General features: G+C 43.6%; 1 protein-coding gene across 2 annotated transcripts in view; it reads left to right on the top strand.

Moving 5' to 3' along the window:
* Positions 1-14,083, top strand: part of CACNA1F (calcium voltage-gated channel subunit alpha1 F) — a 128,029-nt gene that overhangs the window by 95,867 nt on the left and 18,079 nt on the right. For both annotated transcript variants that reach the window (XM_056538957.1, XM_056538956.1), the window contains 5 exons: positions 76-235; positions 4,834-4,961; positions 6,992-7,088; positions 13,443-13,545; positions 13,922-14,023. In XM_056538957.1, the coding sequence (XP_056394932.1) occupies positions 76-235; positions 4,834-4,961; positions 6,992-7,088; positions 13,443-13,545; positions 13,922-14,023 (590 nt within the window). The remainder of the gene's footprint in view (positions 1-75; positions 236-4,833; positions 4,962-6,991; positions 7,089-13,442; positions 13,546-13,921; positions 14,024-14,083) is intronic.

The following is a 14,083-nucleotide window of genomic DNA, read 5'->3' as shown; positions in this document are numbered from 1 at the left end:
CCGCCGCACAACCCCACATCAGTGTGAACCCCTACTATATGCTACACTAGTGACTTCTCTTTTCTTTTTTCTTAGATGTGCCACAGGCGAGGCCTGGCAAGAGATCATGTTGGCCAGTTTACCAGGCAAGAGATGTGACAGCGAATCAGACTTTGCTCCGGAGGAAGAGTTCACCTGTGGAAGCAACTTCGCCATTGTGTATTTCATCAGCTTCTTCATGCTTTGTGCTTTCTTAGTAAGTAAAGGACGACCCCCCCCCCCCCATACTGGGCAATTGCTGGTCTAGCCTGCTGCAGTCCTATATAAAGCATGTCATTGCTGCCATTGGTTCTTCTCTCCATTTGGGATTACAAAATAATTCCTTGTCTAAGCAATATACACATTTTTATTATATGGAAAGGTACCAGAATATCTGGTGATAACCCACAAGAATTTGTATAGACCATGAAAACTGCATGTAGAGGCTGCCATTAATAGATTAAGGGTACGTTCAGACACGCGGATTTACAGCGCGTATTTCGCTGCGGATCCGCCGCTGAAGGACGTCTGTATGCTGCCTTTACATGTGTCTGCTCGGAGCAGCAATACGGCGCTACAAGCAGACATACTGCGATGTGCGAGTCGCCGCACGCATGCGCAGTATACTCGCACATCGCGGCAGCTCTCGGCCGAGCATGGGGAGCGGCAGCAATGTGTGCGAGTCCACTACGCATATTGCCGCTCAGAGCAGGCACATATAAAGGCAGCATACGGAGGTCTTTCAGCGGCGGATCCGCAGCGTAAAATACGCTGTAGATCCGCTCGTCTGAACGTACCCTAAAGGGGTTATCCAGGAATAGAGAAACAGAGCTAATTTCTATTAAAAAACGCTCCCCATCTGTCTCCAGGTTGGGTGTAGTTCTGCAGCTCAGTCCCATCAAAGTGAATGGAGCCAAGTTATAATACCAAACCCAACCTGGGAGCTGTTTTTGAAAGAAATTAGCTCTGTTTTTCTATTCCTGGATAACCTCTTTAAAGCCCAATGTCCTAGTTTTGAAAGTATAGGGCCACAGTGCTGTCCAAATGCTCTTAAAGGGGGTTTAACAGGCCTTTTATTTTGTTGGCCTTATTTTAGGATAGGCCTTCAATATGAGATTGGTAGGGGTCCAACTCCTGGCACTTATACCAGTCGGTTAATTGAAGGGGCCATGGTGCTCATGGGAGATCTACAGCCTCTTTATTACTTACAAGTAGGGTTGAGTGAGCCGAAACCAGCAAACCCAGTTTCTCAACAAATTCCAAACATTAACAGATTTAGCTCATATGAACCTAGCGATACGGTAAAGCAGTGATCTGTATAGATTGCTGCTTTACTGTATAACTTTGCTGGGCTGAGAACTATGCATCAGCCCATAAGGAAAGAGTTAACTAGCACTGCTGAAACAGCACTAGTTAACTTCTTTAGGGGGGTATACAGTAAACAGCCATCTATATAGCCTCCTGGCTTCTGTTCCAGCCTAGTCCGGTGTAGCCTCGCCTCTAGTGATGAAATCACTAGATGCGGGGCTACAGCCAGAAACCAAGGTGGTAACTGAGGCTCTGTTCACATTATGCATTTTTTTGCCACACCTTTTTGTCTTAAAAGGGCATGTTAAAAAATGAATAATGTAACAGACCCTTTCTGGCAGTGTGTTCCCAAACAGGAAGCCTCCAGCTGTTGCTAAACTACAACTCCCATCATTCCCAGACAGCCGAAGGCTGTCTGGGAATGATGGAGGTTGTAGTTTAGCAACAGCTGGAGGCTCCCTGTTTGGGAACACACTGCTTTATGTACTTTTCTTTCATTGTAAGTAGAGATGAGCGAACATTTTCCGACAGTTCTCCCATCTCTACTTACAAGGCCCTATTGGTAGTTGCTGTAACATGAAAGTGAATGGGTCGAGCCACATTACTGGTTACAGATGCGGAGTTCTGCTATTGTGATTGGTGTTTTATCTAAACACTGGTGTCACCATTGGGTTTAATCCTGTCTGTGACTATAAGGAAGAGACTGAGAGGGAGGGAACAGGAAATCTCAGCTTAGTTTTAGGCCTAGTGGCCAGAATGGTAACTGCAAGATTATTGGATCATTTTAAAATATAGGTAGCAAAAAAAAAAAAAATAAATAAAAAACATATTCGAAAAATATATTAGAAACAAATATTTCCAAAAATTCTTTTTAAAAAATGGTTTAAGGGGTTGTCCGTTCATGTTGAACCTAGGCGTGGACCAGTAGAACATACACACGGAGGGTGCAGACAGAGGAGCGTATGGCAATCAGATTTATATGCAATTCAGGGTCAGTAGAAAGCTGGATTATAGCCAATCTGAACAATGTAATGTTTCTATAATTGTTTCTTGATGTTAGAACAACATAACTCAAGGATAGCTAAATACAGCATTAAAAGCTTCGCACAAGAGGACTCAGAAACTGGTATTTTTTTAGGAGGTAGAGCTCTTTTTTAGGTTCCCCGACCGAGGCTTCAAATCCTTATTATGGAGGCGGCATTATCATATATATAGCAGAGTCATTTATTGTAAAATAATAGCGTAGTGACTGTCCTCAATTCTGAGTCCCTGTATCCATCCAGATCCGGCGATGTGAGGTTTTCTGAGGTAAAATCATGCAAATGCTTCATTACCAATGTCTCGGCTTTATTTCGGAGGCTTCGTATTTCCCGTGGCATAATGCGCTGCAGCTTCTTAGATATATTAGGTGACTCAATTTCCATCTAATATAAGCTGCCGAACCCTGCCTGAAGCACCAGAGGTCCTGCTTTGTATTCGGGCTTCAGAACATGGACGAAATTTGTAAGGATTTACCTCAGAAATCAATTTGAGTTAAGTATGGCGGAGGTTATCACAGTACTGCCCACTTATCTCATAGCGGGGCGAAGACAGCACTTGTTTTCCCGCCGTTCATTGTTTATATTACTAGTGTAATAAAGAGGTTATCTCAGAAATCCAGAAAAGCAGTAAATAACTGTTTTAAAGGGAAACTCACAACTTATTCACCACCAATACACAGAGTTATATGGCGGGTGAACCAGATTACAATGAGGTATAACTTTCGCGGGGTTGGCAGAACCATCAAGGGGAACACAAGGAAGCAAAACTGGGGTATAACTTTCACACTGCCATTGTGCTCAAACCTGTTCTGGGTCCGATCAGCTTTTTTTTTTTATTGTGCCGAACCGACCCAGAATGGCTCAGAACACAACAGACATCATTGGCTCCAAAGGATTCCATTGATATAAATGGAACCAGGATAGTGTGACCGTAAATTCAGGAGTTAGTTCGGCGCAGAGAGGAACCGTCAGGAGGCAAGGTAAAATCAATGGATTTATTAGATGCAACGCGTTTCGCTGCGCATGCGCAGCGAAACGCGTTGCATCTAATAAATCCATTGATTTTACCTTGCCTCCTGACGGTTCCTCTCTGTGCCGGACTAACTCCTGAATTTACGGTCACCCTATCCTGGTTCTACTTCTATCAAGGAGGGCTGCAGTAGACCACCACATATTTATCCTATGCTTTACCTTGTTGTGTGTGGGCGCACAACCAACTTTGGTAAGCGGTTTGGGAATTACTTTCCCCTTCACCCACTAACAAGACCTGCTGATCCCGCACATGAGGCGCCTTCCTCCCTCTCTATTGATATAAATGGGGTCCATAGGGTGTCCGGTATTTTACAGGAGTTGAGCAGAGGAAAAAAATGTTGGACGTGCAGTATTTTTTTTCTCAGCTCACCTCCCGACGTTCCGATGGACTGGCCGACGGAGCTCCTTTTACAGCAGCGAGCCCTAAGTAAATGTTTAAGTCACTTGAGTTTTTTAATAGCATGTAAAGGTAAGATCTTCACCCCTAACCACTGCAAGAGGGTGTGGACTTACCTACAGGGAATGACCAGGTTGCCACCCTCTTAGCAATGGCTGACACTTAGATGGAAGGAAGACTCCAGTTTGTGGTACCGAGGAAGACAATAATATTATTTGGACAGACTGAGGTCGAGGCAGGTGAGTGAGTATATAGGCAGAAGGCCAGGGTGGGCAGCAGACAACAGGACAAGGTCAGAAAATAAGCAAAGAAATGGCAAACAAAACAAGCAAGGGTCATAACCTGGGGTCGCTGGTTGTTGGCTGAAGAGAACAAGTGGTTCCATTAGGAGGGCAGTGAACAGGACACAGGGCAGGAACCCTAGAAGTGGAGCGGAGCATAGAGTGAGGTGATGGCCAAGAAGACCAAGACATAAGACAGACAGGCCACAGTGGGATCACGAGCAGAGGTAAAAATGGGGACAGTGGGATGTGACATCTATGCAATGAATATCTTTGTTCTTCTTTCATTGGAATAGAGATTAAAGGGGTAGTCCAGTGGTGAAAATCTTATCCCCTATCCTAAGGATAGGGGATAAGTTTGAGATCGCGGGGGGTCCGACCGCTGGGGCCCCCTGCGATCTCTCTGTACGGGGCCCCGGTTCTCCGGCCAGATAGCGGGTGTCGACCTCCGCATGAGGCGGCGGCCGACACGCCCCCTCAATACATCTCAATGGCAGAGCCGGAGATTGCCGAAGGCAGCGCTTCGGCTCTGCCATAGAGTTGTATTGAGGGGGCGTGTCGGCCGCCGCCTCGTGCGGAGGTCGACACGCCCCCTTCCCACGGGCTGTCGGGGCTCCGTACAGGAGATCGCAGGGGGCCCCAGCGGTCGGACCCCCCGCGATCTGCAACTTATCCCCTATCCTTAGGATAGGGGATAAGTTGCTCACCACTGAGTCACCACTGGACTACTCCTTTAATTAAGAGTTTTTCATTTCAGATCATCAACTTATTTGTTGCCGTCATCATGGACAATTTCGATTATCTCACAAGAGACTGGTCAATTCTTGGCCCTCACCATTTGGATGAGTTTAAGAGGATCTGGTCTGAGTATGACCCCGAAGCAAAGTAAGTTCCTAAACGGCCCCTGTCATCTGCTATAAGTTTTCATGTCTGTCATTTATTATTTTAAAGTCTACACCAGTGTTTCCCAAAGGCTGTCCGGGCATGCTGGGAGTTGTAGCTTTGGAACAGCTGGAGGCACCCTGGTTGGTAAATTCTGGCTAATATTTGGTCTGTGTATATGTATTTTAAAAATGACTGTTCATGAATACTGCTTAAAAGAGATTTGGCTGGTGGGCTGCTGCTGCGTCTGCCAAACTGCACTTATGTTATTTTACATGCCTTAACCACCTTTTGTTTTCCTGTATGTTTGTTTACTTACTGAAGAAAACAATAAAAATAAATTTGACAAAAAAAAGAGATTTGGCTTAAGTCAAGTTTATGTCCCACAAATATGCCCATTCTGCAAATCGAAACTTTTTAGATTTGTCATAATGGTAGAACCTTCTACTAGTTGAATACAGCAGCAAATCTCCTGGGTTGTCCATCATGTTCCATAATGTACTACTACTTATACCACTACTACTACTACTACTACTACTACTACTACTACTACTACTACTACTACTACTACTACTACTACCACTACTACTACTACCACTACTACTACAACTAAACAGCCGCACATCTCCTGCCTTGTCTATTATGTTCCATACTGTACTTCTACTACTACTACCACTACACAGACGCACATCTCCTGCCTTGTCCATTGAGTTTCATACTCTACTTCTACTACTACCGCTACACAGAAGGACACCTCATGCCCTGTCTATCATGTTCCATACTGTACTACTACCCCTCCTAACCCTACATTGCCACACATCTCCTGCCTTGTCCATCATGTTCTATACTGTACTACTACTATTACTATTGCTACTATTACTACTACTACTACCGCTACACAGATGCACATTTCCTGCCTTGTCCATAGTGTTTCATACTGTTCTGCTACTACTACTGCTACACAGCCACACATCTCCTGCCTTGCCATCATGTTCTTTACTGTACTACTGCAAATACTACTACTACTTCCACCCCTACACAGCCGCACATCTCCTGCCCTGTCCATAGTGTTTCATACTGTACTACTACTACTACTACTACTTCTATTACTACTACTACCCCTGTACAGCCGCACATCTCCTGCCTAGTCTATCATGTTCTATACTGTACTGCTATTACTGAAACTACTACTACTACTACCGCTACCACCACTACTACTACTTCCACCCCTACACAGCCACACATCTCCTGCCTTGTCTTATCATATTCAATACTGTACTACTACAACTATTACTACTACTACTTTCACCCCTACACAGACGCACATGTCCTGTCTTGTCTTATTCAATACTGTACTACTACAACTACTACTACTACTACTACTTTCACCCCTACACAGACGCACATGTCCTGCCTTGTCTTATCATTTTCAATACTGTACTACTACAACTACTACTACTTTCACCCCTACACAGCCGCACATCTCCTGCCTTTTCCATTGTGTTCCATACTGTATTGCTGTTGCTGGGAACGCTACCCTGCACAGGATAATGCATCAAAATATATGAACAACAAAGAAAATGTGCAGATAAAAGGAAAGCGAAACGCCGTGGCGTTTCGCTTTCCTTTTATCTGCACATTTTCTTTTTTGTTCATATTTTTTAATGCATATCTATTAAATATGGAGTTTTAACCTTATTATATATTTTTTGCCTTGGGAGCTGGACACCATCATTTTTTGAAGCTATCCAATTCACAGGATACGGCCCGCTCAGTCCCAGCCTTCCAACCATTACATCTTGTCCTTGGAACATGTCCACACTGTTGCATTTTTCTCTTATTTCTTATCATCCAGAGATTGGCCCAACTTTCCTACATAACAGCTCAAATTTCCATCTGATAAGTCCTAAGAGATCATATTAGAATTAACGCCAAAGGTGGTTCAAAAACAAGACGCCCTTCAGAGGGCCCAATACGACAAATGGTTTACATGAAGTCTTAAGATTGGTAGAGGTCTCCATTTTATTTTGCAGGGGCCGTATTAAACACTTGGACGTGGTGACTTTATTACGCCGTATCCAACCTCCCCTGGGATTTGGAAAGCTTTGCCCACACCGGGTGGCATGTAAGGTAAACACATCATTATTGCAGATAAGAGAAAGACAAATATCCAGTTTTGCCAATAGAGGGTAAATATTTGCCTAACATTGTATGAGCCAAATTAAATGGGAGCACTAAAAATGAAAACCTATCAGGCCGACCCCATGATAAGGCCCTTCAAATTTACCCTTTCAAAGAGTTTCAACTATATAGGACTTCTTTGGGGGGGGGGGGGGGGGGGGTTAAACCCAAACCTGTCACCTCTAAAGTCTTGAACATCAGGCAAAAGAAGTACAACCCGTCCCATTAATGTTTTATGCGGCCCAAACCGTGGCCAGCACAAAAGAAGTGCAGGGAGCATATGGGCATCTTAAAACAGGTGACTGGTTCCTTTTAAAGGAGATAGGGGATAAGTAGCTGATGGCGGGGCATCTGACGACTGGGGCCCCCTGCGATCACCTGGACGGTACCTGGCACTCAGTGAGGAGCGCAAGCCGCAGCCGGCATGTGATCCATATGGGATCGCAGAAAAGACCCGAGTCCAGCTCTCATTCGCCCGCAATTGTAGTTTTATTCTATGTGTATATCTTGGAGTAACTGGCACGGACGGGGTTTCTGCAGCTAACTGGCACTGACATCAGCGCGCTTATGAATATTCATCCCCCCTTCCTCCAGTTAGGAGTGACGAAGAGAGGGAGAGCTGGAGGGAGGGGGGATGAATATTCATAAGCAGCGCTGACTTCAGTGCCAGTTAACCTGCAGAAGCCCCGCCCGTGCCAGTTACAGCAAGATATACACATAGAATAAAACTAAAATTGCGGGCGAACGGCCGGGCGGATCCGGGTAAGGTAGGGCCCTTTTTAATCAGCGTCTCTCGCACTATCCACCAGTACTGAGGATAGTGCGGGAGAAAATATCTGACAGTTTTCCTTTAAAGGGGTATTCCAGGCAAAAACTTTTTTTTATATATCAACTGGCTCCGGAAAGTTAAACAGATTTGTAAATTACTTCTATTAAAAAATCTTAATCCTTCCAATAGTTATTAGCTGCAGAAGTTGAGTTGCTGTTTTCTGTCTAACTACTTTCTGATGACTCACGTCCCGGGAGCTGTCCAGCTCCTATGGGGATATTCTCCCATCATGCACAGCTGCCGGGACGTGAGATCATCATTGAGCAGTTAGACAGAAAACTTCAGAAGCTAATAACTATTGGAAGGATTAAGATTTTTTAATTGAAGTAATTTACAAATCTGTTTAACTTTCCGGAGCCAGTTGATATATAAAAAAAAAGTTTTTGCCTGGAATACCCCTTTAAGTACAAATGTCCTGTCACGGCTACCAGCAATTGGTTGCGAAAGGCCGGAAGCAGCTACGGGCATGGTTAAGTAATAAATCTGATGAGCAGCAATATGAGCTCCCCTCTTCACATCACTGGTCGTGTCCTGAGCAGACAGGAGGGGAGGAGGGAGCAAGGACGGGAACTCTGCATTCAGAGAGTGTGATGTGACACTTCAGCTACAAGCCAGACAGCTCAGCTGATACAGATCTGTGCACTGTGTCTAATAACATTATATAAGTGAGTTTCTTTATTATACTTTTTTGACACCATACACAGGATTTGCATGGGTTGCATAGAATGTGATCCCTTAAAGGGGTACTCCACTGGAAAACATTTTTTTTTTTTTAAATCAGCTGGTGCTAGAAAGTTAAACAGATTTGTAAATGACTTCTATTAAAAATTCTCAATCCTTCCAGTACGCTCCACAGGAAGTTATTCTCTTTTTGAATTTCCTTTCTGTCTGACCACAGTGCTCTCTGCTGACACCTCTGTCCATGTCAGGAACTTTCCAGAGAAGGATAAGTTTGCTATGGGGATTTTCTTCTAATCTGGACAGTTCCTAAAATGGACAGAGGTGTCAGCAGAGAGCACTGGGGTCAGACTGAAAATAAATTCAAAAAGAAAAGAACTTCCTGTGGAGCATACAGCAGCTGATGAGTACTGGAAGGATTAAGATTTTTAAATAGAAGTAATTTAAAAATCTGTTTAACTTTCTGGCACCAGTTCATAAAAAAAAAAAAATGTTTTCCAGCAAAGTACCCCTTTAAACCTAATATTTCCGATTTTGCTCTTAATGTCATCCAAAGCTGGTTGCAAAGGCCTTTGAATCTTATAATGTCTGGGTGGTTGTGCTAGATGTGCGCTGTATGGGGGAATTACGAGAAGCCCAAAACCTGCATTTCACAGTGTAGAAATAAGAAGAATCACGAGTGGGGTGTGATCACAACCCTGCGGGGCTTCAGGGAAGACATATTCTTTGCTGTTTATAGCAGCCTGGAATATATCATGTATATGTGGCGCTGAAGGGATGTTCCGTGCATTATAATGTGCGTCAAATTCCCTTTATCACGGGGTTGAGCTACACGTCTTCATCCAGCAGAGGTCAGCAAAGAGATTATCCAGCCCTATTATTGTTAAAATTTTATTATAGACCAGTGTTTCCCAAGAAGGGTGCCTCCAGCTGTTGCAAAACTACAACACCCAGCATGCCCGGACAGCCGAAGGCTGTCCGGGCATGCTGGAAGTTGTAGTTTTGCAACAGCTGGAGGCACCCTGCTTTGGAATTACTTGTATAGACATTAATAAAGAACTAAAAATATTTACATTATTCGCTGCTGTTTAAAGCCAGTGTCTTCCACGGGACTCGGCTTCCCGCAGCATCATTGAAATTATATACCATTTGCCATTGACACGTCTGGTTCTTCTCGCAGCTAGTGACTCATTTGGTGGTGGTGGGGGGGGGGAGGGGCAAACAATTTCTTGCATGTGTCTTAGCATCATCTTTGCTTCTGATACAGGAGCAGGCAACCTTTCTATGTCTGTGGCGGTGCAGTATGCCCATTGGACATTGGTGAAACACTCAGACGGATCCCTCCAGGGAACAGCACAGGATAAAAGCTGCGCACAAGACTTCAAAGGTAAAATGATTTATTTACCCGGCATGCAACGCGTTTCGCTGGACAACCAGCTTCATCAGGCCTGATGAAGCTGGTTGTCCAGCGAAACGCGTTGCATGCCGGCTAAATAAATAATTTTACCTTTGAAGTCTTGTGCGCCGCTTTTATCCTGTGCTGTTCCTTGGAGGGATCCGTCTGGGTGCTTCACCTGTGTTGCCAGGAGCGGCTGCCGATCTTCGCCCGTTGAGGGTCATTCCACGCTTATACCATAGTTGTATTTGGTTGTAGTACAACTATACTCGGTGAGCATTGTTTTGCTTTTTCCATCTCCTCTTTACAATACGTTATCACACTAGGAGCGCTCTCCTTGTCTATATTCATTGGACATTGGGGCATTGAAGGCTTCCATGCCAGTTTTGTTGGGGGGTAAAAAAAAAGTTGTAAATTTTTTTTATAGGTGTTGGACTCAAGAGAATGTATTTTTGAATAATCGGTATAGGTTTTAGACCTAGACAATGGATTTTAGACTTATTGAATAAATTATAGATTTATGGGTATAGGTTTCAAACTCATGGGTATGAACCTTTGACTTAGGTCTATCATGGTAGGTCACATAGGGCAGGGACGAGTGAGCCCTAAGATGACCCTAGGCCTCATTCCCTGCCTACTTGCATTGCCACCCTAAAACGGTGACTCTTAAACTGGGTGACAGTTCATACTCTAACTAAAGTGCAGGGGCGTCATGGTCAAAACAAGAACTGTACAAGGTCGGGGACAAGTCAGGAAACCAGAATAACGGCAGGAATGCAAAGTAGTACAAACAGATATCAGGGAAACATGGCAGCAGGTATATGGTATACAGACAACAGCCTAAGAACCAAAGCAAGATAAATGAACGAGACAGGATAACTAGAAAATATATAACTGCGAGACAAACCAAGAATGCAGGGGATGAACAGGTTAAACCAAAGTCATAACACTAAACAGATCAAGGATGAACATGAACCAATTCACACTAGGCAAAATACAAAAACACAGAAAGACCCTAAGGTCTAAACACAGACCAAGATACTAAATAGATCAGGATTAACTAGAACCTATTCACACTGGATACAGAAACCAAACGGACTCCTATGTTAGGAAAATAGCAAAGCTCAGAAATGGACCTAACCAATAGGAGAAACAGGAGAAACTACAAAACCCAACTCCAATCATGGAGGGACACAAAATCCAAATAGACTCCAAGTTAGGGGCACACAACTATGTAGGACAGGACCAAACCTTGGAGGAATATGCAAAATACAAACATAACGAAATCCGAGTAAAGTAAAGCAGTGCATCCAGCTCACCCCGTACGAGACGACCAGAGCACGGATCCCGGTGCAGGACAGCCCTTAGTACGTCAATGTGAAAAGGAAGAAGCGGATCCAGCTCTTCAGATGCTTAAAATAGTAGGATTTATTCCAACATACCGACACACATGGGAACAGGTAGACGGAAGTGACGCGTTTCAAGCGCAGGTGTGCTCTTAGTCATACCTGAATAAGTCATATGACTAAGAGTGCACCTGCGATTGAAACGCGTCACTTCCGTCTACCTGTTCCCATGTGTGTCGGTATGTTGGAATAAATCCTACTATTTTAAGCATCTGATGAGCTGGATCCGCTTCTTCCTTTTCACATAAATACGAGTAAAGGTTCAGGATTCCCAAAAACCGGTGTGAACACTAACCAAGACACAGGACTGGTTACAGGACAAGAATAAGGTTCCATAACAGATACAAAGCTGGACATTAAGAGACCAACCACAGTACAGACAGAACACTGGTAAAAGTAAAAAAAAACTAAACCAGCGGTCTTCAACCTGCGGACCTCCAGATGTTGCAAAACTACAACTCCCAGCATGCCCGGACAGCCAACGGCTGTCCGGGCATATTGGGAGTTGTAGTTTTGGAACATCTGGAGATCCGCAGGTTGAAGACCACTGGACTAAACTAATAAGCCATGGCAAACACAAAGTACATGTGCACAGACACAGACAAGAGTGCAAGGTGAATTCAAATCAGCAGCAAAGTCACAAAGGCTGGAGGCCTAGAAATACAACCCACTAGCTGCTGATTGGTCAAAGGCCGTTACTCTTCCCTGACCAGTGTGAAGCATGCAGCCTGGCCAGGTGCAGACATTACAATGGCTATATGTCTTGGACCCATAGGAATTGATTTTAGACTCATGGGACAGGTTGTGGACCCATAGGAATGGATTTTCGACTTGAGGGTATAGGTGTTGGATTCAAGGGAATGGGTTGTAGACTAATGGGACAGGTTTAGAACACAAGCAGTAGATTCTAGACTTATGGAATAGGTTTTAGATCCATGGGAATACATTTTAGACTTCATAGGAATGGATTGTAGACTAGTGGGTATAGGTTTCGAATGCATGTGAATGGATTTTTATAGGTTTCGAATGCATGTGAATGGATTTTTATAGGTTTCGAATGCATGTGAATGGATTTTTATAGGTTTCGAATGCATGTGAATGGATTTTTATAGGTTTTGAATGCATGCAAATGGATTTTTATAGGTTTTGAATGGATTTTAGACTCATGACAGGTTTATGACCAGTTAGAATGGACTTTAGACTTGTGTGACCCATGGGAATGGGAATGTTTTGGACCCATGGGAATGGATTTTAGACTTATGGCACAGGTTTAGTACCTATGGTAATGGATGTTGACAGGTTTTGGACCAGTTAGAATGGGCTTTAGACTTGTGTGACCCATGGGAATGAGAATGTTTTGGACCCATGAGAATGGATTTTAGACTTATGGCACAGGTTTAGTACCTATGGTAATGGATGTTAGACTTATATGACAGTTTTTTGGACCCATAGGAATGGATTTTAGACTCATGGGACAGGTTTTCCACCCATGGTCTTGGTTTTAGATTTATAGGACAGGTTTTTGGACCAATAGGAATGGATTTTAGACTCTTAGTATAAGTTTTGGACCCAAGAGAATGAGTTCAAGACTCATGACTAAAGGTCTTGGGAATATTATAGCATTATATAGTGAAGAAGAACAAAGAGAGATGGATCCAGCTCGGTGAAGATAAAATGATTTTAATCCATAGGACAAGGAGGATACAAGTAACGCGTTTCAAGCACTGTACGCTCTCTTAGTCATGGTATGACTAAGAGCGCATACAGCGCTTGAAACGCGTTACTTGTATCCTCCTTGTCCTATGGATTAAAATCATTTTATCTGCACCGAGCTGGATCCATCTCTCTTTGTTCTTTTGATTGGCTGGTGCCGTCCAGCACCTGGATCCGTGCTCTGCTGTCCGAGGCGGGGTGAGCTGGTCTTCACTTCACTTGCATTATATAGTGAAGGATTTTTGTATTTACTTTTTTTTTTATTCTAAATGTCTCTACAGAGATTGGTCGCCATGAATATGCCTCTAAATTCGGATGGTACTGTGACATTCAATGCTACTCTTTTTGCCCTGGTGCGGACTTCACTAAGGATAAAAACTGAAGGTATATCTGTCCTGTATACTTTCAAGATAAAGATTTCTATATTATGAAAGAAATATTTAAATACTATTTTATTTCAATATCATTGAGAGTAAAATGCTTATAGAACCAGGAATTGGGGACATAAGATGAGGAGGAGGGGAGCATTAGGTGAATTTTAGTCCTTAATGTAGTGACTGATTTAGCTCGGTCTCCGTTGCTATGTTGCATCTGAATGACAGTGAATCTCAGTCTGCTGTTAGGTTGCGTATTATTTTAAGCCATGTAGACCTGTAAGATGTGTGAAACCAGCTTCGCAGCATGAGGCTCTGTGCAGTGTTTGGCCCGATGATATTTTTAGCAGTTCTACTATGATAATCATCTTTCTCGCTCTTTTTAGGGAATCTGGATGCGGCTAATGAGGAGCTGAGAGCCGTCATCAAAAAAATCTGGAAGAGAACCAAGCAGAAGATACTAGACGAAGTCATCCCTCCGCCGGAAGGTCAGCCCTATGTATATACCATATAACATGTCACCTATAAAGGGTCCTTGTATGTATTGT

This window comes from Hyla sarda, chromosome 9, assembly GCF_029499605.1.
Source record: "Hyla sarda isolate aHylSar1 chromosome 9, aHylSar1.hap1, whole genome shotgun sequence".
NCBI lineage: Eukaryota > Metazoa > Chordata > Amphibia > Anura > Hylidae > Hyla > Hyla sarda.
The sequence above is the reverse complement of the archived record's forward strand: the minus strand, read 5'-3'. Positions and strand labels throughout refer to the sequence as shown.